The sequence below is a fragment of the Rhipicephalus microplus genome, chromosome 10 (assembly GCF_043290135.1).
Source record: "Rhipicephalus microplus isolate Deutch F79 chromosome 10, USDA_Rmic, whole genome shotgun sequence".
Taxonomy (NCBI): Eukaryota; Metazoa; Arthropoda; class Arachnida; order Ixodida; family Ixodidae; genus Rhipicephalus; species Rhipicephalus microplus.
Genome location: NC_134709.1, coordinates 2,721,854 through 2,744,843, shown reverse-complemented (window position 1 = coordinate 2,744,843; position 22,990 = coordinate 2,721,854). Strand labels below are relative to the sequence as shown.

The 22,990-nt window shown below is 48.9% G+C and overlaps 1 protein-coding gene across 5 annotated transcripts in view; it reads left to right on the top strand.

Annotated features, from left to right (window-relative positions):
- Positions 1-22,990, top strand: part of LOC119181354 (NADH dehydrogenase [ubiquinone] 1 alpha subcomplex assembly factor 2) — a 64,264-nt gene that overhangs the window by 27,334 nt on the left and 13,940 nt on the right. For 3 of the 5 annotated variants that reach the window (XM_037432575.2, XM_075874866.1, XM_037432574.2), the window contains exon 6: positions 11,051-11,154. In XM_037432575.2, the coding sequence (XP_037288472.2) occupies positions 11,051-11,127 (77 nt within the window). In that variant the 3' untranslated portion in view covers positions 11,128-11,154. Of the gene's footprint in view, positions 1-11,050; positions 12,078-15,108; positions 18,295-22,990 lie in introns of those variants that run through there. The other 2 variants (XM_075874865.1, XM_037432573.2) reach the window with 2 other exon arrangements.

The window sequence follows — 22,990 nt, the reverse complement described above, 5'->3', positions numbered from 1 at the left end:
CGACGCAAAAATTTTTTTCTGTCTGTACATTTGTCTGTTTGTCCACCGAAACGATACCTAATTGGCCAAAATTCAACCCCATCTGCAGCTAATATTGCTCAAGTTTTAGCGTTTATACTTGTTCGATTGTCAAATAAAAAGCAATTATTGTGCATATCTGAGGCACTATAACGACAGGTCAATATTCTGTATGTGGGTCTTTATACTAGAGAAGATATACATAAGTAATTCTGATGATGGTAGCATTTATCACGCTGCGCTGACAATGCAACGCTATGCACAAAAACGCAAGTGTTTCCAACACTTTGCTAAGACGGCACGGTGGTGGCGCGTACCCATCGCTTTGCATTCTACACCTTATTGCTTTTGTGAAGGGCGCGCACGTCTTCCTTTGTTATCGAAAATAACTGCCAGATAGTGCTCGTCTCTCACATGCCTCGGTGTGCTCATTCGCATTCGCTGCACAGATAGAGGCTCTCTAACGCAGCGCCTCCAGAATACAATTCATTGATTTTCTCACGCAGAACATCAAATAAACATTTTGTTCACTCTCTCCAGGCGCAAGACTATTGTCTTTCGACAACATTTGCAGTGAGACATGCAGATAAGGGGCCAATTTTTTACTATGCTTCTGCATGTAGATCACGCACGCTAACTTTTATATGCTGCATTGTATAAAGAAAATATAAAAAGATGGATATAAATATTATGTTCGAGACTGTTCAAATTTTTATTAGGAAGCTTACACCGTGCAAGATTTTCGTTCTTTGTTGTTTCTGGTTTTCTGGTTATAACGAGCTGTATATAGCAATACTAAGCCTAAACTAAACACTTGTATCTGTGTGAAAAGAATCGCCTAGGCTTAACCATCATTGAAACAATCACAAGGACGTTTATGCATGAACAAAAATAATGTATTTACATGAGATTAGGGAACTCTAATGGTAGTTAGGAAAATATAACGTGTGCTAAGAGTGCTAAAGAAAAGTAAAAAAAAAACGAGCGAAACAAAGAGTGAATTCACCGGGGGCACCGCATCGGTTAAGTCTCGGAAAAGGGCTGAACGGCTCAAAGACACTAAGTGGGGACCCAGGATGCTTGGCTAACGCGGTAGTTCAGCTGCCAACCGTGATCAGCAACGCAGCTTACCGCTGGGGTCGTTGACTTTGAATGCGTATGGCTTCTGCCACGCTGCTCACGAATGCTGGCTGAGGCTCGCTGCGGTAAACGCCAGGCCCGAGATCAGAGGACAGAAGACATCATTTGTCCTAACGCTATGCAGAACATTGTAGTGATTAGTACGCCATCGCAAGCAAACGCCAAGGCCTATGCAAGTCTGGAGGCCAGCGCCGTTAATAACGCAAGATACGAGGTTAGCTGTTACAACATTGCTGCACCCGACAACACATGCATGGGCATCATCAGAAACATCGATATGGAAATTGATGACGAAGAGCTCAGAAGACTTCTTATTCAGCCGAGGAATCCCACTGTTCTCGAAGCGCGGAGAATCAAGAATTATACCACAGTCGTTATCCTCTTCGAAGGACTTCAAGTCCCAAATTACCTCATGTGGGGTCCCTGCATAGTCAAGTGCACCCTCTACCGACGGCAGACGGATGTCTGCTATACCTGTGGCGACTTGGCGGGCGATGTCAGCTCGGGCCAGGGCATCACGAGCATAAGCAGTCGATGAGGGGGCGTCAGATAGGAGCATAGTGTCCATGTGCAAAAGTGGGTCATAACCAAACAGTAAGTAAGAAGGTGAAAATCCAGCTGTATGATGACGTGAACTGCTGTATGCGAAGGTAACAAAAGGTAAGTGGATGTCCCAATCTTTGTGATCCTTAAAGACGTACATCGCTAACATATTCGTCAGGGTACGGTTGAGGCGTTCCGTGAGGCCGTTGGTTTGTGGGTGGTACGCTGTAGTGAACTTGTGGTGGGTAGAGCAGAATCGCAGGAGCTCGTCGACTATGTTAGATACAAAACAGTGGCCGCGGTCGGTGATCAACTGACGAGGAGCGCCATGACGCAGAATGATGTCATGAAGAAGGAAATCGGGTACATCAGTAGCTCAGCTGGTGGGGAGGGCGCGTGTAACGGCATACTGCGTTGTGTAGTCGGTAGCAATAGCAATCCACTTATTACCGGTGGCCGACACGGGAAAAGGTCCTAGAAGATCGAGGCCGACTCGGAAAAATGGCTCATCTGGTACTGCAATGGGCTGGAGGGTACCAGCAGGTCCCAGAGTAGGTGTCTTGCGGCGCTGGCAGAGGTCGCATGCAGCTACGTACTGTCGCACAGAACGGTAGAGGCCAGGCCAAAAGAATTGGCGGCAAACACGGTCATCCGTGCGTGACACCCCTAGGTGTCCAGCGGAGGGGGCATCATGGAGCTCGGCCAAAATGTCTGAGCGAAGATGCGCAGGAACGAGTAAAAGCTCAGCACCATTTGGGCGGGCATTGCAGTGGTGCAAGATGTAGTTGTGAAGAACGAACAGTTGTAAGGAGTGGTCAGGGTGGGGAGAGTGCAGACCATTGATAATAGCATGCAAAGAGGGGTCACGGCGTTGTTCAGCAGCTGTGTCGGTGAAGTCGGTAATTAAAAGAAGGAGGGCCTCTTGTCCATCTTCCATCATGTCAGGGGGATCGACTGGGTAACGGGACAAGTAGTCGGCATCCTTGTGAAGTTTTCCGGATTTATAGGATACGGAAAAAATGTACCCTTGTAAGCGCACCGCCCAGCGACCAAGGCGTCCCGTAGGGTCCTTTAGTGAGGAGAGCCAGCAAAGCGCATGGTAGTCCGTAATAACTGAGAATGGTCGGCCATACAGGTACGGTCGGAATTTCACAATGGCCCAGACGAGAGCTAAGCACTCGCGTTCTGTGATCGAATAATTTTTTTCCGAGCGCGACAACAGTCGGCTTGCGTACGCGACGATGCGGTGCATTCCTTGTTGCCGCTGCGCCTATGCAGTGGCCACTGGCGTCAGTACGAAGCTCCGTGGCGGCAGATGGGTCGAAGTGTGCTAGGACTGGTGGATTGGTGAGAATGTCAAGGAGCGACAAGAAGGCGTTTGCTTGCTGTTGGCCCCAGGTGAATGCGACATCCGTTCTGAGGAGGCAGGTTACAGGACGGGCTACTTCAGAAAACTTCTCGACAAACGACGGAAATAGGAGCACAGTCCCAGAAAACTTCGGACGTCCTTGGCTGAGCGGGGTGTGGGGAAGTCGCGAACTGCTCGGACTTTTGCAGGGTCTGGTTGAACGCCCGCAGCGTCAACAAGATGGCCGAGTACGCAGATTTGGTGTTGCCCAAAGCGACATTTAGACGAGTTAAGTTGCAAGTTGGCACGTCGGAAAACATCAAGCACTGTGGACAGACGGATAAGATGGTCGTCGAAAGCAGTCGAAAAAACAATAACGTCCTCAAGATAGCATAGGCAGATGGTCCACTTCATGCCTCGAAGGAGAGAGTCCATCATGCGCTCAAAAGTCGCGGGGGCATTGCATAATCCAAAAGGCATCACCTTGAACTGATAAAGTTCATCAGGAGTCACGAAGGCCGTCTTCTCTCTGTCTTTGTCGTCCACAGCGATCTGCCAGTAGCCTGAGCGAAGGTTTATTGAAGAGAAATATTTGGCGCCGTGTAAGCAATCGAGTGCATCATCTATGCGCGGTAGGGGATAGACATCTTTCTTGGTAATATGGTTGAGATGGCGGTAATCAACACAGAATCTCCAGCTATTGTCCTTTTTTTTATTAACAAGTACAACGGGCGAGGACCAGGGACTAGATGAGGGTTCGATTATGCCCTTATGAAGCATTTTATCGACTTCTCGCTGTATAATAGCACGCTCCGGGGCGGACACACGGTAGTGCTGTCGGCAAATGGGTCGAGCGTCACCGGTGTCGATGCGATGGGTTACTGCGGATGTCTGGCCCAAATTACGGTCGCTGAAGTCGAAGATGTCCTGATAAGAAGCAAGCACACGGCAGTGAGCAGAGACTTGTTCAAAGGTGAGCTTGTCAGATAGCATTGGCTTGAAAAGGTTGGAACAGGAACGTGACGAGAGCGACGTTGATGAAAAATTGGCTGGCAAATCGGTGGTTAAGGCGGAAACTGTGTGGTCGACCAGTGGTGTAAGATGCGTAAGTGACATGCCGCGAGGAATAACTTGCGCTGAGAAGCCAAAATTTAGGATGGGAAATGAAGTTCGGTTGTCCTTATCGGTAACCACCGTGTTGGGGAGTGCAACATCACGTGTCATGGCCACGTCAGAAATTGGGGCAGAAACATAATCACCATCGGGTACTGGAGGATATGGCAAGAGTTGGACTTGGACTGCGGCTTGCGGCGGAAGTCTGAGGGAATCGACAGAGCGTAGACGAAATGGGCTGGTAGAGACGTTCTCTGAGAAGGATGGTAGTTCGAGCCGAAGAAGACCTTTGGAACAGTCAATGAGCGCAGTGTGTGAAGTCAGAAAGTCGAGCCCAAGGATGATGTCATGAGGGCAATTTTCCAGTACAGCAAACGGAACTGAAGTTTGATGCTCAGAAATCGTTAATCGAGCAGTGCACATTCTAAGGACAGCAGGAGTACTCCCATCCGCTGTACGAACGGTAGGTGCAATTGCAGGCATCAGAACTTTTTGGAGGCGGCAGCGGAGGTCCGAGCTCATCACAGATATTTGTACACCGGTATCAGTAAGAGTAGTTTCAAGTAAAGCATCAACGAGAATTGTAAGAAGGTTGCATTGCTGGGAGTAATCAGAGGATTTGCAGTGCGAGTCGTGTATGCAGCGTCATCTCCGGGTGCTACACCGGCTAGTTTTTCGAGCGACGGTCGTAGGGATACTTAGAACGGCAGGGTTGGGGCGAGCGGGACTGACGACGCACGGGTGATGGCGAGCGGCTGGTCCGACGTTCTGAATTTTGCTCTTCACCTGTCTCAGCACGGTAGGACGGGGCATAAGGTGCACGTTCGGAGCGAGGTCCCTAATCATAGAAGCTCGGTCGAGGTGATAAGGTCCAACGGCTGCGGCAACGACGAGCGATGTGTCCTATCCGATGGCACGTGAAACAAATGGGCCGATCATCATGAGTGCGCCATTCAGCTGGGTTTCGTCGTGGCGAGAACGTGCGGTTCGTAGTGGCAGCCGCAATGACTGGAGCCGAGCTGGAAGTAGCAGGGGCATTTTGATGAGGTGACGAAATGTCCATATTCGCGATCTCTTGGCGAACCACGGCCTGTATCATTGAAACAGCATCGAGGTTGTGTTCTGGCGCGCTGACGCTAGACATAGCGAGTGCCATAGCCTCGAGTTCCCGACGGACTATTCTGCTGACGTTTTCCGGCGCTGGTGGATGACATAGTGTGGGCAAATCTCCGCAAGAGGACTTAGCCGCTGTGTTGGGAAGGCGGTCAAATCGGTGAACTATGCGCCTACTTTTTGCCTGTTCGAAGCGTCGACATGCTTTAATGACCGACTCCACCGTCGAGCAGTCCTTTCACAGCAGAAAATTGAAGGCGGCATCGGCAATTTCTTTCAGGATGTGTCCGACTTTGTCCTCGTCGAGCATGTCCTTGTCGACCTTGCGGCACAAAGCCAACACGTCCTGGATGTATGCGACGTACGGCTCTGTGGATGTCTGGGCACGAGTCGCAAGCTCTTTATTTGCGGCCGCTTGACGTCCGATGGGTTTCCCAAATCGATAGCGCAATTTCTGCTTACAGACGTCCCAGCTGGTCAGCTCTTCTTGATGTGTCTCGTACCAGAGTTTTGCCGTGGCATGCAAGTAGATGATTTTCACCAACATAAGCGTCGGATCCCAATGGTTGCTGCTGCTGACGCGCTCATATAGAACCAGCCAGTCATCGACGTCCATGCCACTTGTGCCGTTGAATGGGCCTGGGTCACGAGGTTGCACCACAACGATCGGTTGCGGGGCTGACGGATCTTGTTGACATTGAGTAGGCTCTTCAGTCATCGTGGTAGATGCAATGCGCGGTCCGCTGCGAAGATCCAGCTCGTCGGGCTGTATAGTGAGTTGTACCCAGCACCTCCACCAATGATGTTACGGGGAATAAAGTATACACGATGAATATACTGGCTAGTAAATGCGTACAACGCTGCTGCAGTCTGAGCACATTCCCCTCAGTACTTCGTCGTCGTCATCCTCTTAGCCCCTGACAATATCTATGGAAGCAGCCATAGAAACGCCCGTAGAAAAACCCGCGGAGGCGCCCGTCGAAACACCTATAAAAGTGCAGTGTACTGTTCTTCCGGCCAAAAAGAGGGCTTTGACGAGGCCCGCGTTTGATGAGGAACTGCGTAGTTTTAAAACAGAGATCAGAGACATGTTAAAGTCGCTTAGCCAAACAGTCGCATTGGTTCATGTTAAGGCCGATACCTTGGCGGACAAGTTCAGCGCACTGGATGCCAAGGTCAATACGTTGGACGCTAGCTTCTGTGCGTTGGACGCTAAAGTCAACGCGCTCGAACGCAGGCACATATCTTTCGAGCCTAACCATGGCGCGTCCACCTAAAGCGTTCAGGATTTGGCAGTGGAACTGCTGGGGGTTTACCCGCAAGAAGACAGTTCTTCAGCAGTTCATTCGTTCTCACTCTGAAAAGCCGCACGTCATTTTGATTCAGAAGACGCTTTCGGATTCTGTCATTCTGCCGGGTTAAACATCTCACGCTCTATATGGAGACGGAAGAAGGGGCATTTGCACGCTCATATCTAAGAGATACACCTATATCTCGCATGATCTTTCTATGAGCAGTAGTAAAGTGGAACACTCATTGGTCAAAATTATTCCGGGGGGTCATTTAAAGAGTAGCGTTTTCATCCTGCATATTTATAGTTCGCCAAGTGACTCGAGACAAAGGTTTGCGGTGCTCTTGTGTAGGGCTGCCGCCAGGGCCGGTATCTCCCCGCTTGTGGTGGCGGGTGATTTCAACGCTTCTCATCAGGCTTGGGGTTATCTGCGGTCATCCTGTAAAGGCGAGGATTTGTGGCAAGCAGCGGCGAACTTGAACCTCACCCTAGCCACAGACCCAGCATTTCTGATCAGGATGAGTAACTTCTGCACGAGGGACACCACGCCGGATCTTACCTTTGTTAAATATATTGAATCTGCTACTTGGCACAACTTGCACGTGGATCTGGGTAGTGACCATAATGTCTTAGCTACCCATATCAGTGTAAAGGGCAAACCCATAAGAGAGTTCAGTTTCACAGATTGGGATTACTTCCAGAATATCAGAAAAGAATGCACACAAGCTGTAGACTCAACCCCCAGTCTGGATAAATGGGCCAAACAGCTCAAGGAAAACGGTGAGGCGACAAAAAAGATACATACGGATTTGTAAACGGATAGGATGGACAGCGGCCTTGCGCACCTCCTAGAGGCCAAGAAATCATTACTCAATAGGTGGAAGGGGCAGAGGCTAAATCGTCGGCTCCGCAAGAAAATTGCAGAACTTAACCGAACCATCGAGGACCACTGCCAGACCCTCTTTAGGCAGCAGTGGGATGAGGTGTGCAATTCTGTTGATGGCTAAATGAGAATAGGAGGGAAATGGAATTTGCTAAAGCACCTTTTGCACGAGTCGAATTCCAAAAGTAATCAAAGGCAAGCCATTGCTAAACTCATACATGCCGCCAAGCGGTCTGATTCTGAAGACGCTATACTGGATGGTTTGGCTCACAGATATTTACCCATTAGCCCCTCGAGCTGTTCAGACTATCCGTCTTATACTGGACCCCCTTGCACTGAGCTCAGAGAGCCCTTTACCGCCAGCGACGTTTGGGAAGTTCTTCAAAACCTTAATGGACGATCGGCTTCGGGGCGGGTGGCATCTCGAACAAGGCCCTCAGGAACCTGGAAGACGAATCCATCAATTTCTTTACCGATGAGATCAATCGCATATGGAGAGAAGATTCTGTCCCAGACTCTTGGAAAATGGCATCGGTTGTCTTCATTCCCAAGCTGGGGCGACCTCCAGGTTTAGGCAATCTAAGGCCCATATCGCTTACATCCTGTGTCGGCAAGGTGGCGGGGCACATCATTTAGAACCGTGTCTCCAAGTACATCGAGAAGAAAGGTGTTCTTCCTTACAACATGGTTGCATTTCGTCCGTCTTTGTCCGCACAGGACACAATGAAGCTTCTCAAACATCAAATCATAGACTTGAACACAAGGGACGTAAGAGGCATCCTGGGTCTTGACTTGGAAAAAGCGTTTGACAAAATCTCTCACGCGCACATCTTCAACTCCATTTCGCAGCTTGGGCTTGGCGAAGCCTTCCACGGATAGGTCAGCTCCTTTCTCAAATCCAGGAAGGCCACGCTCAATATCGGAGACCTCAAGTTTTCTTCCATAGCACTAGGCCCTAAAGGCACGCCGCAAGGAGCGGTGATAACTTCGCTTCTCTTTAACATCGCTAAATGCAAGTTGTCCACACTGCTATCTAACGTGAAGGGCATCAGCCATACGCTTTCCGCTGATGATATCACCATATGGTGTCCCGGAGGTAGCGAAGGGGAAGTCGAGACTGCACTCCAGGAAGCCATCGATCATACAGAGCTCTTCCTTGCTGGCACAGGGCTGAGGTGCACCTCAAGTAAATCAGAGCTGCTTTTGTACAGGCCAAATAGAAAAGGACTCAGGCCAAAAAACTGGAAGCCGTTATCAGAGGTAGGCATTGTACTTCACACCGGGAGTGGCGCCCCCATTTCGAGAGTGGACGCTATTAGAGTGCTGGGCATGATTATAGTGTCGCATGTGTACAACGGACAAACCATCGCTAAGCTTTCAACCAAGACTGAGAACATGATCAGGTTGATTAATAGGGTTTCGAACAGAAGGGAGGGATTCAGAGAGGACAATCTAATGAGGCTCTTTTATGAATTCCTCATGAGTCACATAACGTACGTTGCTGCCATGCACTCTTGGTATGGATTCGAAAAGAAGCTGGAAACTCTGATCAGAAAAAGCGTAAAGAGGGTGTTGGGCATGCCCTTGCGAACAAGCACTGAACGGCTTATGCAGCTAGGAGTTCATAATACCCTAGATGAGATCATTGAAGCCCAAGAGAGTGCAGAGCTTATGCACCTGTCGTCTACGCCGGCTGGTAGGAAGATTCTGCCCGTCCTAGGCCTCAGTCCGGCACTCGTAGAGAATCACAGTCTTCAACTACCGGATGAACAGGGTACTGTCATTCAGGTTTCTCCGTTTCTGTGAAACGTCCATCCTCAGCTCAACGTAGGAAGGCGCCGGGCTAGGGCTATCACACTTCTGAAGAACATCAGGGACGATCCTCATTCAGTGTGTTTGGTCGATGCCGCTCAGTACGGTCAATCAGCTAGGTTTGCTGTTATTTCCGTGAATCATATGGGTTCTATTATCAATTCTGCGTCAGTTAGGGACTCCACTCCCTCAGTTAGCTGAAGCCCTTGCCCTTTTGGATGACAGTAGATCGAAAGTCTTCACCGACTCAAGGTCAGCGGTCAAGGCTTTCGCCTCTGGTTCCGTCAGTACTGAAGTATTTAAATTACTGGTAAATAAGACACTTTCTCCAGATACCAGTACCTAGTTTCCTGCACATCTCGAACCCCTACTGGACTCTCAAGTAAGCCTGAATGACACTGCTCACTCCCAGGCGCGCACTAACCCTCCGCGCTGGGGAGGACGTAGGTCCGCAGGTTGGCAGTGAGATGTTCAGGGACGCTTTACTTACATTCAGTGAAGTGGCTAAACACTACCAGTCGAGTAGGCGGTCATTTGTTCCTCCACACAACAAGTTGTCTAGACCTCAGGCCATCACGTTTAGAATGCTCCAGATCAGGTCCTATCTAAGCCTATTTTTCTTCAGCATAGTCTCCTCAGAGGCTTTTTATTCTACTTGTCCTGATTGTGGTGAGGTTAGTGACTTAGCACATATGCTCTGGCAGTGCCCCTCGTTACGGCACTCAAGTCGGCTCACAGAAGAAAATTGGAACTCTGCCTTAAGAAGTTCAGAGTTTCTACCACAACTATGGGCTGTCCAGAGAGCCCACAATGCGGTGGTGAGGCTAGGCCTCCCCGTTCCTACCTGGGAGTGGCCTGCGACATTGCTCTAAAGGAGCAGCGTTTCTCAGGACCCAATAAAGTTCTTTGTCTGTCTGTGTCTGTCTGTCAATCTGAGGTTGGCTGTAACAAGGTTTTGCTGTATTTACAGTGTAGATAGCTCGATAATTACACTTTTCTCAGCAGGAAACTGTTAAGCACAGCTGATAATGGCGGGATCACATGTGCCATGACGTCTCAGCAAGTGGCCGTGGCCACGTTAGAAACGCTAGTACATGCTAGTACACCGTAGCCGTGTCAGCCTGGTAGTGGTAGGCCGGCGCCGGTGCAAAGGTTTTATCCATCACCCTCCTCCTCCTCGGTGAGCGTGCCACGGTCTTTTTTAATTTTCCTTTCTCTGCCCCTCGTTCATTCTCTCCGCATCCCTTCCTCTGTAATGGCCTCTTCACTCGCTCCCCAGCTGCGCAGCCAGCGTGCCTTCTTCCATACGCGCATTCGCTACGTTGTTTGTCACAAAGACTTTCTGGTAAGCGCATTATAACTGATCTTTCATCTTGGGGGACTGCAATAAGCAGTATGTGTATACATGGTGTTCATCGGTAAAGTAAACAGGGGTCAAAGAAGACTGCATTGTGACCAGTCCTGCACATTAGCGGGTACGTTTAAGCGGCCAGTTGTTGGATTATTTATGATTAGCATGTATTGTTTATGTTTGCTTTTGCACTTGTTTGTAATGTACCTTGAATAATTTCCTCACTGCTGCCATGTGTTTTTACAAGTCACCAGGGTCTTTGTCAAGCTGTGGCTTTTAGCCGTGGCAACCTTCCAGTTTTTAGTTGACGAAAAAAAATACAATTGAACATTATTGTGTCAGTACCCTTTTAATGTAAATTTTTGGGTATGAACAGTACAGTCTAGGCAAATTGGATCTTGCTGCCATTAGCCATTGCACTGGTTTTCGTGCTTGCAGCTGGATTCCCCATGTATGACGACTACAAGGAGGGGAATGAAGAAATGAATCGTGGCTCCACGGAATCATCCAAGTAGCCCCACCTCAGCTTGTGGTGCATGCAGGTACCTTAGGCCATGGTTGTTTGTGGTTCATCTGGACGATATCCTTTAATGCATGTATCACACATATAGGCCACCTCCACTACAGCTTCGTTTAGAAGCACCAGATGTATTAAACATGTAAACTCCGGCTGTTGAGAAAAGGGGGCCACAAAGTTTGCCCTCTTTGTCACTGTGCTATGTAGTCATCGGCAGTTACTAGATCTGCTTATAATAAGTGGACTTGGGCTTCTTATTTCGCCGAGTCACTTGTAGAATTTCTCAGTCACTTGTTTGCATTTTCCCACCAAGTATGGTTATCTTGGTGACCATCATGCTCACCAATAGCGTGTATGTCAATGACATTGAGTATTTGAGTGTCAAAGTCAAACTTACATTGGGAGAATCAACAAGCAGTGTTTAGCTTTGCGCTGGAAAACATGCATTTAACCAAGTGGAGATACCCTGGAAACAATGGTAAATAGTAAATATGTGCTTTAGTCTGTAGCTGTGCATATTTCTGCTGCACAAAATAATTACAAGTTACTTTTTCTGCTCCCTTTCCTGTTTGAGTGACATTTCTTCATTAAAGTTAAAACTATTTTCAAAAATAGAAAAAAATTATTAAATTTCTGCTTCTTTTGGGCTTCTTTGCACTGCTTTATTTGGGCTTCTTTTGTGACGATTATTTCTTGTTAGTCTGTAGCATCTGGCAACTCTGTTCATGCGCTTGGAATTTTGCTAGCTCTGTGACATGAAACCCCAACAACGTCAATTAAGGAGAATTCAGCTGGGTTTAAACCTTGTGTCTATAAGATGGGTGCTATACCTTACTGCTTCAGATTGTTTGAAAATGCTCACTTTCAGTTTGCAAAGTAGGTCACCCTATTTCTAGCAAGTATAAAAGCTTTTTCTGAAGAAAATAAATGGAAATTTAAGGGCTCGTTTATCTTTGTTAAACACAACATCATTGAAAACTAAGTAATAATGATGCCAAGGAAAGTATAGGGGATGGCGTAAATGTCAATGAAAAGATGACTTAGTGCTGGCTAGGACCGAACCTGTGACTGTCGAATAATGCATCTGATGCTCTACCTAATGAGCTACAGCAAATGAGTTCTGCGGGAACCCGCAAGGTGGCAAAGGGTTAAGAAAGGAAAAGAAGACAACCACTCGTTTCGTAGCACGAAGCCACATGGAAATTCATACAGATGTCTCAGAAAGAAAGCCTCTTTGTTGCCGAAAAATTCGTCTTGGTCCAGGGTTCGAACCCAGGACCAATGCCTATCCAGGGCGGTCGCTCTGCCAATTGAGCTAACCAGGAAGCTAGCAATTGACAGCACGAGGGCGAATTCATCGACAACTCGAAGCACATGGACACAAGTACTGCAAATGAGTTCTACGAAAACCCGCAAGGTGGCGGAAGGGTTAAGAAAGGGTTTCTTAACCCTTCCGCCACATGAAAGGGTTAAGAAACCAGCCATGGTCACCGGTCTGGTACTTCATGAAACATCGTCGAAGATTGTAACGGCGCTTGTTGGTCGTCTGCTGGTTTTCGATGTGTGGGTCAGCAAGTGGTCGGGCTTCTTTGGTGGACTGAAGATACACAGTCACATCGAAGTTTTCTTTGTCGGTGACATTGGGTAACATTGTGTCCAGCGTTGTTGCCAGCATCCTTCCTTAGACAAACTTCTACAGTGTCATGTGCATCGTTTCTGGGACGGCCGTATTGTAAGCGGAGGTCATGTATGGAATAATTGCATCCCACGTCTTGTGCTCAACGTCGACGTACAGGGCCAGCATGTTGCCGATGGTCTTGTTTAGATATGCTCGGTATGGCTTTACCTCAAGGTCGCTTGAGTGAACTCTGCTGTAAAGATGGTGGCTCTGTTGGTAATGAACACCTCTGGAATGCAATGATGCTGCAAACGATGTCCTCAGCGAAGAGCTTTGCTACCTCAGCAGCGCTCCCTTTAGCCAGGGCCCTTGTTTTGGTGTAGCGGGTGAGGTATCCAGTAGCAACGACGATCCACTTGTTTGCCACAGCTGACGTTGGGAATGACCCCGGTAAGTGTACACTGACTTGCTGTAACGCTCGGTGAGTTAGCTCAATAAGCTGAAGAAGTCCCGCTGGCCTTGTAATGAGCTACGTCAACGCTAAGGCATGGCCAGTAGAACTTGTATCCTCACAAGCGTGTGGAGAAAAAAAATGAGGTGGCCAGCAGTTGGGCCATTGTGCTGGCCTTGTGGAACTTCTGGTCACAATGCTGACAGCACCACCCAGAAGGTACTTAGCTCAAAGGGGTGCGAGGTTTTGTTTTTGAAGAATGCTGCTGCATAAGAAGAACGACGCCAGTCCTGTCTTGAATGCTTTCAGAACAATGGTCTTGCGTTCAAGGTACTCAGTGAGGCCCCCCTGAGTTCCAAGTTGGCTCGCTGTTGATCAGTGAAGTAGTCGGCACTAATGATTCCCAGGAACCAGTGATCGTCGTGCTTGTCTAGTGGCGGCTGGTCGATGGGAGCACAAGACAGGCAGTGGGCGTCAGTGTTTTTTTCCAGACTTGTAAATGGCAGTAATGTTGAAATCTTGCAGTCTTAAGCTCCATCGTGCGAGACGTCCTGAAGGGTCATTCAAGTTAGCCAGGACGTGGTGGTCGCTCACAACTTTGAAGGGCCTGCCATAGATATAGGGGGGAAACTTTGACGTAACCCAAATGATGGCAAGGCACTGCCTTTATGTAATGGAAAGGTTATCTTCTGACTTGGATAATGTAATTGATAATCCTTTCTAAGCCATCAGTTTTTTACACAAGGACGGTGCAGAGTCTGACGCGGCTTTCGTCAGTGTGCAGTTCTGTTTCAATGTATTAGTTGAAATGCTCAAGTATTCGTGATGTTTGCAGGCATTTTTTAAGTTCCTGAAATGCATTGTCCTGCGCTGTTTTCCACTGAATCTTTTTTTGAAACACATTTAATAGGTGCACAATCCGAGAAATCGATGTACTGCCTTCTTGTTGGTGGGCGGCAGGAAGTCGACGATGGTGGCTGTTTTTGGCTGGTTGGGACGTACCCCAGACTTGCTAATCACGTGTCCTAGTAACAAGAGTGACACTTTTCTGGTTTTGGGTGACTTGGAAGTCTTGATAGCTTGTAGAACAGCTTCAAGGCACTGAATATGCTCTTCAAAGCTCAAGGACAATACAACAGTGCCGTGCAAGTGTACAAGGCAAGTCTATGACTTCAATCCAGCCATCACGGTGTCCATAACATGCTGGAATGTCGCAGGCACCAAACGAAGACCAAAGGGCATGACCTTGAACTTGAAGATCGTCTGGTGTTATGAAGGCAGTCTTTTTTTAGTCTCTCTCGTCCATTTTGATTTGCTAGTAGCCGGTTTTGAGGTTCATTGATGAAAAGTGCTTTGTGCTGTAGAGTCGCTGTTCAGGGCACCAGCTGTATGTGGGAGAGGGTACACGTTCTTCTTAGTGATTTTGTTCAGGCGACGGTAATTGACGCAAAAATCTAGGGTTCCGTTCTTCATCTGCACTAATACCATGGGTGACACCCACAGACTCTTGGACGGCTGAAAGATGTCGTCACGTAGCATTTCGTCTACTTGTTCCTTCATGGCCTCGCGTTCGACTGTCGAAATTCAGTACGGGCTTTGTCGAACTGGTTGGACACTTTTTCTGTTATGATGCGGTTTCACGACTGGGATTTGTCAAATTCTCTATGATGACGAGAAACAGTCCTTCAATCGCAGAGGCATGGTCTGCTCGCCCTTCAGAAGGCCCGGTCTGACTTTGAAATCTGGTTGGAGACCTCGATTCGTTAAAGCAGCTTTGGCAGCATTGAAGAGGATGAAAGCATTGCTAGCGTCTATGGATTCATCTGTCTAGGCAACCGTTGTACTAATGTTGAGGTGGTTATATTTGTGACTGAAGTTTGTCAGCATCACCTCTCTTTGCCATCCCTCAGCTGGGCTCAGCCTCTTGCGACGAAGATCTCATGCCTGAGAAGCAGTTGCTAGTTGCCTTCACTCACACCTTCCAAGTCTGTGGGTTCATTGGTGCCGATGGAAATGATGACGCTGGAGAGAGGCGGAATGGTGACCTGTTCTTCTATTACATTCAAGGTAAGGTGGCCAAGTGTCCTATTTGGTGAGATGGCATTGTCCATGGAAAGCATTATTGTTTAGGAGCGTAGGTAAATCACTGTACCGTGTTGATTTATAAAATCCATCCCTAGAATGAAATCTCTTGAACAATGCTGCCGGACCACAAAGCTCACCACTTAAGTCTGGCCATTAATCGTTATTCTTGTTTAACAGATTCCAGTTGGTGTTATTAGGTGGCCTCCAGCTGTCCGGGTTTCAGATACTTCTGAAGCTGTCTTAACTTCTTCAACTTGGCCGGGAACTGGCCACTGATGACGGAGTAATCTGCTCTAGTGTAAACCAGAGCAGCGACGCTGTGACCGCTGATAAGCACGTAAACGTCGGTAGTTCGTCATCTTGAGTCGCGGTTGGATCAGAGTGTCGGATTATGGCTACATCGGTTTGTTCCGTTGTTTCCTTTCTGCATCCTCAGATCTTCCTCGTACCATGTAGTTTCGACATTAGGGTTCTGTTTGGCTTGTGGCGTGTTCTGCAGGTTTCGTCGTCGTTGGAGAATCTTCGGCATTTCGTCGTACAGCAACCACACCTCCTTTGGTTGCTGCCCTTAGTTTTCTGGATGTGAAGTAGGGAACCGGCCCTGAGTTGGGCCAGTATACTGCTGGCAGTGTGGCGACACGTACTAGTTGAGTGATGATGAACGGGAAGACCTTCTGGGTGTCCTCTGCGCTCCTGCAAAATAGTTGGCGATGTTGCGGGGTCTTTCACTATGCTAGGGTACCTCGCTGTGGACATGGGCACGTCGATGGCGAAACCATGTGTGTGGTCTATTAGAAAAGTATCTGACGTTTGGTGGAAGAAAACAAAAACTGGCATAATTGGAACGTGGGAAACCTAATCCCCCTCAAAGTAGTCCCCTGCAAAGGTGTCTGTGCAAGCAGGAGTGTGGTGTGTAGCGACACCACGGACCCGAGCTAACGGGGGGTTTTGACCTCTCCCACGCCTAGCCGTGACTGGCTGAGCCGTGTCCCGGGAAAGGGGATCCTGGGGGTTGAGATGACGCCGGGTAATTGGACCTTTAAGGCCCCCCGGCAGAGGCAACACACCCCTTTGGCCCTAGCTTCACATAGACGACACCCCTGAGCTGACCAACCCAGAAGAAACCAGCAGTCGCCTTTTCCTGTCTTTCTTTACATACACCTTCGTATTTCCCTCTCACTTTTTCATCTTTCCTGTCTTCACCTCTCTCCTAGCTTGTAATTTTCCTGGTGGCGAGGGTTAACCGTGTGTGGTCATCCAACCTTGGTATAGCATATTAGGTTATAGTGGCGTCTTGCACACTTTTCATGAAGCTTTGCCGCGTCCGCCTGTAGGGCTCCGTGGTGTGTGGTCAGTGCTGTTGCTGAACTTTCAAACTATCTAATGGCGGAAGGGTTCCCTCAACTCCTTGACTGACCTCTTAAAAGAGGTCGCACCGAAGTTCCATTTCAATTCAACCTCCAAAACGACCTCAACAACTAGTTTCGCCTCATAGGCGACGTCGCCCACTACGTGGAAATCGGTGGAGATTGTCAGCGATAGAAGACACCACCAACTAGGACAGCCGGACTTATGCAGCCCATCAAGCCGCCTCACCGGCCGTTCCAGACCCATTCCCATGTTTTGTATAGCGAAAGAAATACAAGTACCTAGGTGCAAAGCACACTCATGTATTAAAAGGTTATACCGGTCGTGAAAACTGGGAGCACTGTGGCCGTCTATTGGGAGGAGTTGCAATTGCCAGACTTAAGTGGTGAGCTTTGTGGTCCGGCAGCATTGTTCAAGAGATTTCATTCTAGGGATGGATTTTATAAATCAACACGGTACAGTGATTTACCTACGCTCCTAATCAAAGGTGGCTTCCCCGCCTGAGCAATCACATTAAACACCTCCCTCGAGGCTGTAGCGGTCACTATTACAGTCGAACCCCGCTACAACGAAACTAAATGGGTGCGGAAAAAAATTTTGTTGAAGCGAAAATTTCGTTGTAGTAAAATTAAAAAAATATAGCCGATCGGAAGTAGCAAAACAAGGGAACATTTATTCTCAAAAATGAAAAAGTGTCTGCTTCTTTTTATTCTATCCCAGCAGTGTCATGACGCGATTCTCACCCATGCATAGCGAGGCCCTGGTGAAAAGCACGCTAAAACAATGACTACAACCGCTTTCGTAAATGAACCGAACAGTTCCGTAAACTCGTTAACACCAGCAGCTGTCCACCGTCAAAACACCGAGATGGCAGCAGGGTATTGTGGTGCGGAGACTTTTACCTTATTTTATGCCATTCTTATGATCCATCACTCGTGGCTAGCTGATTTTGTTGATAATGCGACGAATAGCCGCTCTGAATAGTTACCACACTGACCAAGCGCAAACAAAATGATAAGCACAGGAATCTGAGCAGACATTGTTCCGCAAATGCACCCAGCAGCTGCGCGAAGGAAATCATGAACTAAGCAACTGAGCTTCAGGTTCGAATCGTCTGCGTCTATACAGTAAACATAATCTTTAACATTTTCATGCATTTCAGAACCCTAAAATATGTCGACGAAGTCTAAAATAATCGTTGGCACCACCAGAAACCACCGCTCATAGAGTTTCATACAAAAATACCTAGAGTGGAATCTAAACCTAGTGTCTACGCATACCTAGAGTGGAATCTAAACCTAGCGTCTACGCAGGCTCCGTCAGTGGCGCTTGTGCCCAACATTTCCAGAACTAGATACGTTGCAAAACTCCCCGCGTCAGACGACCTGTCACAAGGCACTGAGACAGCTTCCGGTTTGGTGGCGCTGGCGGCGCGACAAGCTTTTGCTAGCAGACGAAAACGTGCAACCGTCGTGGCAAGACACCGGGGTGGCCGTTCTGAAAGAGCTTTGCAACAATATATTATCGGAATTTCTTGTTGTGCTGCCGCAGGAACCTAATACTGCGCAATATGGCGGTGTAAGGCAAATACAGCATAATTATGGCCTTCTGAACTTCCCACGATAAACGATGCTTGATAGCATGACATACGAGTCTGTCCATTAGTTGTTAGTTGGTGTACGTTCAAAATTAATTTTTAGGCACGAAAAACCCAATTACAGTGTCTCGTACCCTTCCTTGTTACAACTATGTGGCGCGATATCGTGGCTTTTGTCTGGTTGTGTAATCAGCTTTTTTTTTTTCATGTCAGTCACATTCCTTAGTAACTTAGACCGTCGAAAAGCTGCGCGTGCAGCGCTTTTCTTAGCCATGTCTTCCCTCTGCTTCTTCTTGAGTTCCTATAATGAAACCTGTTAACACAGCTGAAGCCAAAGCTTCGAGCTGGGGCTGCACTTTGGGGCATCGGTAAGCACTTCGTAGTCATTACTCACAAGGCTGCCTGTTGACACATCGGGACAACATGAACACACACTCAGCTTTTCTATGTCCTCCAGAAGTTCGGTCACTCGGGTGATGGTATCTGCGTTCCCGGGCGACTTAGTTAAGCGATGGGGACAGCTGCTAATGGTGACTGTCATGTCTTCTGCGATGACTACGCATTTCTCCACAAATAGCGCTCTTTTTGCTTTTTTGAGCACTATAAACGCCACAAGTTGTCTTGTCTTGCTATTCTCAACAGCTTTCCGCAAGCGCTCAAACGCTTCTATGTCTTGAAGACATAGAAGCGTTTCTAAATGTTCTAAACGCTTTCTATGTCTTGAAGAGAAACTATGAGGCCACTCGTTGACAGCATGTCAGAACTTATTTCACCGTCTTCGAGCTCAGTGCTCGGAGATAGCCTATTCTTTTTCGCTGATGATACTCTGGAAAGTACCCCACTCCTATCGGGCAGCTTTCGCTTCTTTGTCGCGGGTTTGGAAAGGTAAGCGGGCAAATTCGGGAATATCTGTGGAACGCATCTTTCAATGAGGTCCCACTTTCCTCACGTCACCAATTGTAATTACTATTGATGACATGAGTGAATGTTTTCAGGATGTCCTCCTAATGAAAGTGCGTATCACGCACACGTGATGTGCTGATCATTTTCTTATCCGCACGAGGAGTAGTGTGGTTCCATGCCTCTCGCTTCTGAGGTACATGCGGGGCACAAAAGAAATGTCGTGGTGTCTCATTTCCTGTAGCCACTTGTACAGACAGGAGTGCAACATGTGGACATGATGAAAACATGCAACACATACAAAGCAGAACAGGGTACGCTGAAGCACAAAACTATTCACGCAAAAAGAACTCCCACGGCTAGTGATTGCACAGCTGGCGGAGGTTACGGGAGTGACACGAGCGACCATGCAGTAATTGAGTCCGGATGTGACTGCAGCGCCACAGATGTCGCTGGCAGTGGCGGCGCCGCACAACATTGCTCATTTTTTGCAACTTACCTAGTTCTAGAAACGTTGCTTGTACCTGCATGGGAATGATGGGAAGTACGGTCTTTGGATCTGCTTCGGATGGATATCGTTCTTGAGACTCGCAACGCTTTTTTTCCGAGTGTAAAACAAAATGATATGAAGGTATATTAAATTAAAACTTGCTTCATCTTTTTGTACGCAAACCTTTCGTAGAAGTGAAACGTAGACAAATTTAATCATCAGGGTGTGCATCGCCCTGCCATTGCATTCCAGATTTGCCATGAAGATTTAATGAATTATTTTAATTATTTTTTTACAACACTTAAAAAGAAACTGTAGAGGACGCCACCTGTTGCTTCTAGTAACTGGGAGGTGGTGCCCCCACTCTGTATAAAAGGCATCGGTGGGCATTAAGCAGGGCTTTTTGCTGTTTGTGAACTACGCGTTGTCGGGTCATTCTTCGCGGGCTTCACGCCCACTTTTGGCTCGGCTAGCGGCGTCCGCGCTACCTGGGCACGTCACTACATGGTGTCAGAAGTGGGATCCTGCAACAACCGTGCAACATGCAGGATAACCCAGCCGCCGCCTCCGCCGTGACCGCCAGCTTCACATTGCGAACTCCGCCGCAGTTCACTTTTGACAACCCAGCCCAATGGACGGCGTTGCTTCAACAATTCGAGGATTACTCCTTCGTCTCAGGACTGTCCTCCGCCCCCGAAGAAACCAAGGTACGCACGCTCCTCTACTGTATGAGTCCCCAAGGTCGCGATGTGCATTCGTCTCTCATGTCAGACGCCGAGGCCTATCGCTCGTATTCCGGCGTGACAACAAGTCTTTCGGGATATTTTGTACACCCCGTCAACGGGGTATACGAGTCGAGCAGGTTCCACAAGCGCACGCAAGCGGTAGGCGAGTCAGTCGACGCGTTTTTCATGGCGCTCCGAAATCTCGTGAAGAAGTGCAACTACGCCTCTCGGGAAATCGACGACCGGCTGGTTCGGGACAGATTTATCGTTGGTTTGCTTGACTCTCGCTTGACCGACCAGCTCTGCCACAATCCAAAGCTTACCCTGGACGAGGCGCTCATCCAAGCGCGTCAGTACGAAGACGCTGAAAATGAGAAATTGCGGCGTCAGGGGACAGGCCTTGCACCAGACGCACTGAACGTCGACGCCGTTGCGAACAACTAGTACCGAATGGCTGACGCCCCAGCATGCGAAGCTGCCCGAAGTAAAGGTAACGTCTGTCGACCTCCCGAGTACCGCGCCGGCCCGAAGTCGGCATGCGATTTTTGCGGCCACGCCCCTCATCCGCGATCTGAGTGCCTAGCACGGTGGGCCCCATGCAACCAATGTCGCAAGAAGGGACACTTCGCGGCGGTTTGCCGCTCGAATAATACTAGGCGTTTAAGCCAAATCCAGCTCAGCGCCGTGGATGCCTCGCAAACAGAACGCCGGCACGTTGTTCTTCACGAACGCCCCCTTCAATTGAAAGTGGATACTGGGGGCGGACGTTTCGGTCGTACCTCCGAGCTTCGCCGGGTGCCCAGTAGACCTTGACAAACCCGGTAATGAACAGTTGATGGGGCCGGGCCGCTGCCGCCTGAGGTTGCTTGGGACGTTTCCTGCTACCCTGTCATGGTGAGGCCGGTCGGTATGCAAAACGTTGTACGTTGCAGCAGACATTGACTCTCCTCTGCTGGGGTACTCGGCGGTAGTGGACCTGGGAGTCGTCCAGTTTGTTGACACCGTGGAAGATGCGGAAGCTCCGAATAGGCCCCCAACGTCAGACAAGGCCGCAGCTTCGCTGTTCTCAGGCCTTGGCGAGATGCCTGAAGAATACCACATTCGTATCAAGCCGGGAGCGATTCCATTTTCTCTCAGCGTTCCTAGGCGCATCCCTATTCCCCTCGAAGGCGTAGTCAAGAAGGACTTAGATGCCATGGAAAGGGACAGGGTCATCCGGCAAGTCACAGTGCCAATCCCGTGGTGTGCTGGTATTGTGCTGGTACCCAAAGCCGATGGCGAATACCGAATTTGTGTTGACCTCACGAAGTTGAACCAAGTAGTTCTTCGGGAGAGACACCTTATGCCTACAGTGGACCAGGTACTTGGCCGTCTTGGCAATGCCGCGGTCTTCTCGAAACTTGATGCAAAATCGGGGTTTCATCAAGTAAGGCTATCGGAAAGCTGTCAGGAGCTGACTACCTTCATAACATCATTTGGACGCTACTGCTACCGCCGCCTGCCCGTCGGCATCACGTCCGCTCCCGAAGTATTTCAGCGCCAAATGTCTCGGATTCTAGAGGGCCTGGAAGGGTGTGTGAACATGGTAGATGACATTCTAGTATTCGGCAGGAGCCGTTTCGAGCACGACAGCAGATTCCAAGCAGTCCTTTGCAAGTTAGAACAAGCGGGCATTATGTTGAATGCCTCGAAATGCTCCTTCGGGGTATCTTCCGTCAAGTTCCTTGGTGTAGTGGTGAGCGCCAGTGGCATCTCGGCTGACCCTGACAAGGTATCTCCTATTGTGAACATGAAGCCGCCGACAGATACGCATGGCGTCCGTCGTTTCCTGGGCATGCTGAATCACATTGGAAGATTTTTACCGAACCTGTCTGCCGTCACTACACCGATACGGCTCCTGTTGAAGAAGAACGTGGTCTGGACCTCGGACCATGCGCAAGCAACCTCTTTCGAGACATTGAAGGGAATGGTGGCATCTAATGCTTGTATGGCCAGCTACAATCCAGAGCTACCCACCCTTGTGTCGGCAGATGCCAGTTCGTTCGGGCCAGGCGCGGTTCTCTTGCAGGAGCAACAGACCGGAGAGCGACGGGCTGTCGCGTTTGCGTCAAGAGCACCGACTACCGCTCAGCAGCGGTACAGTCAGATTGAGAAAGAAGCGCTTGGTGTCTCTTGGGCTATCGAGAGGTTTGAGGAATTCCTGCGTGGACTCAGCTTTGTCGTTGAAACTTATCATCAGCCGCTCGTCAGGTTGCTTGGTTCCGCCGATCTGGACCTCATGCCCCCTCGCATCCAAAGATTTCGCATAAGGCTCATGCAATATCAGTTCACAGTCAAGTATGTTCCAGGAAAGTACCTGGCCACGGCAGACACCCTCTCTAGAGATCCCGAAGGCTCTTCCACGTCCGAAGAGGACAGCACAGAAATTTTTGTGTCTCTGGTTGTGGCAGCCCTTCCTGCAACCCTGGCCGTACGTCTTGAAGACTTCAGGTCTCACCAAACTTCAGACGGTGAGTGCTCAATGCTGAAAGCATACTGCATGAAAGGGTGGCCTCGACGAGACCATCTGCTGCTCAACATGACGCATTACTGGGACCACCGGGGAGACTTCACTGTATGCGAGAACA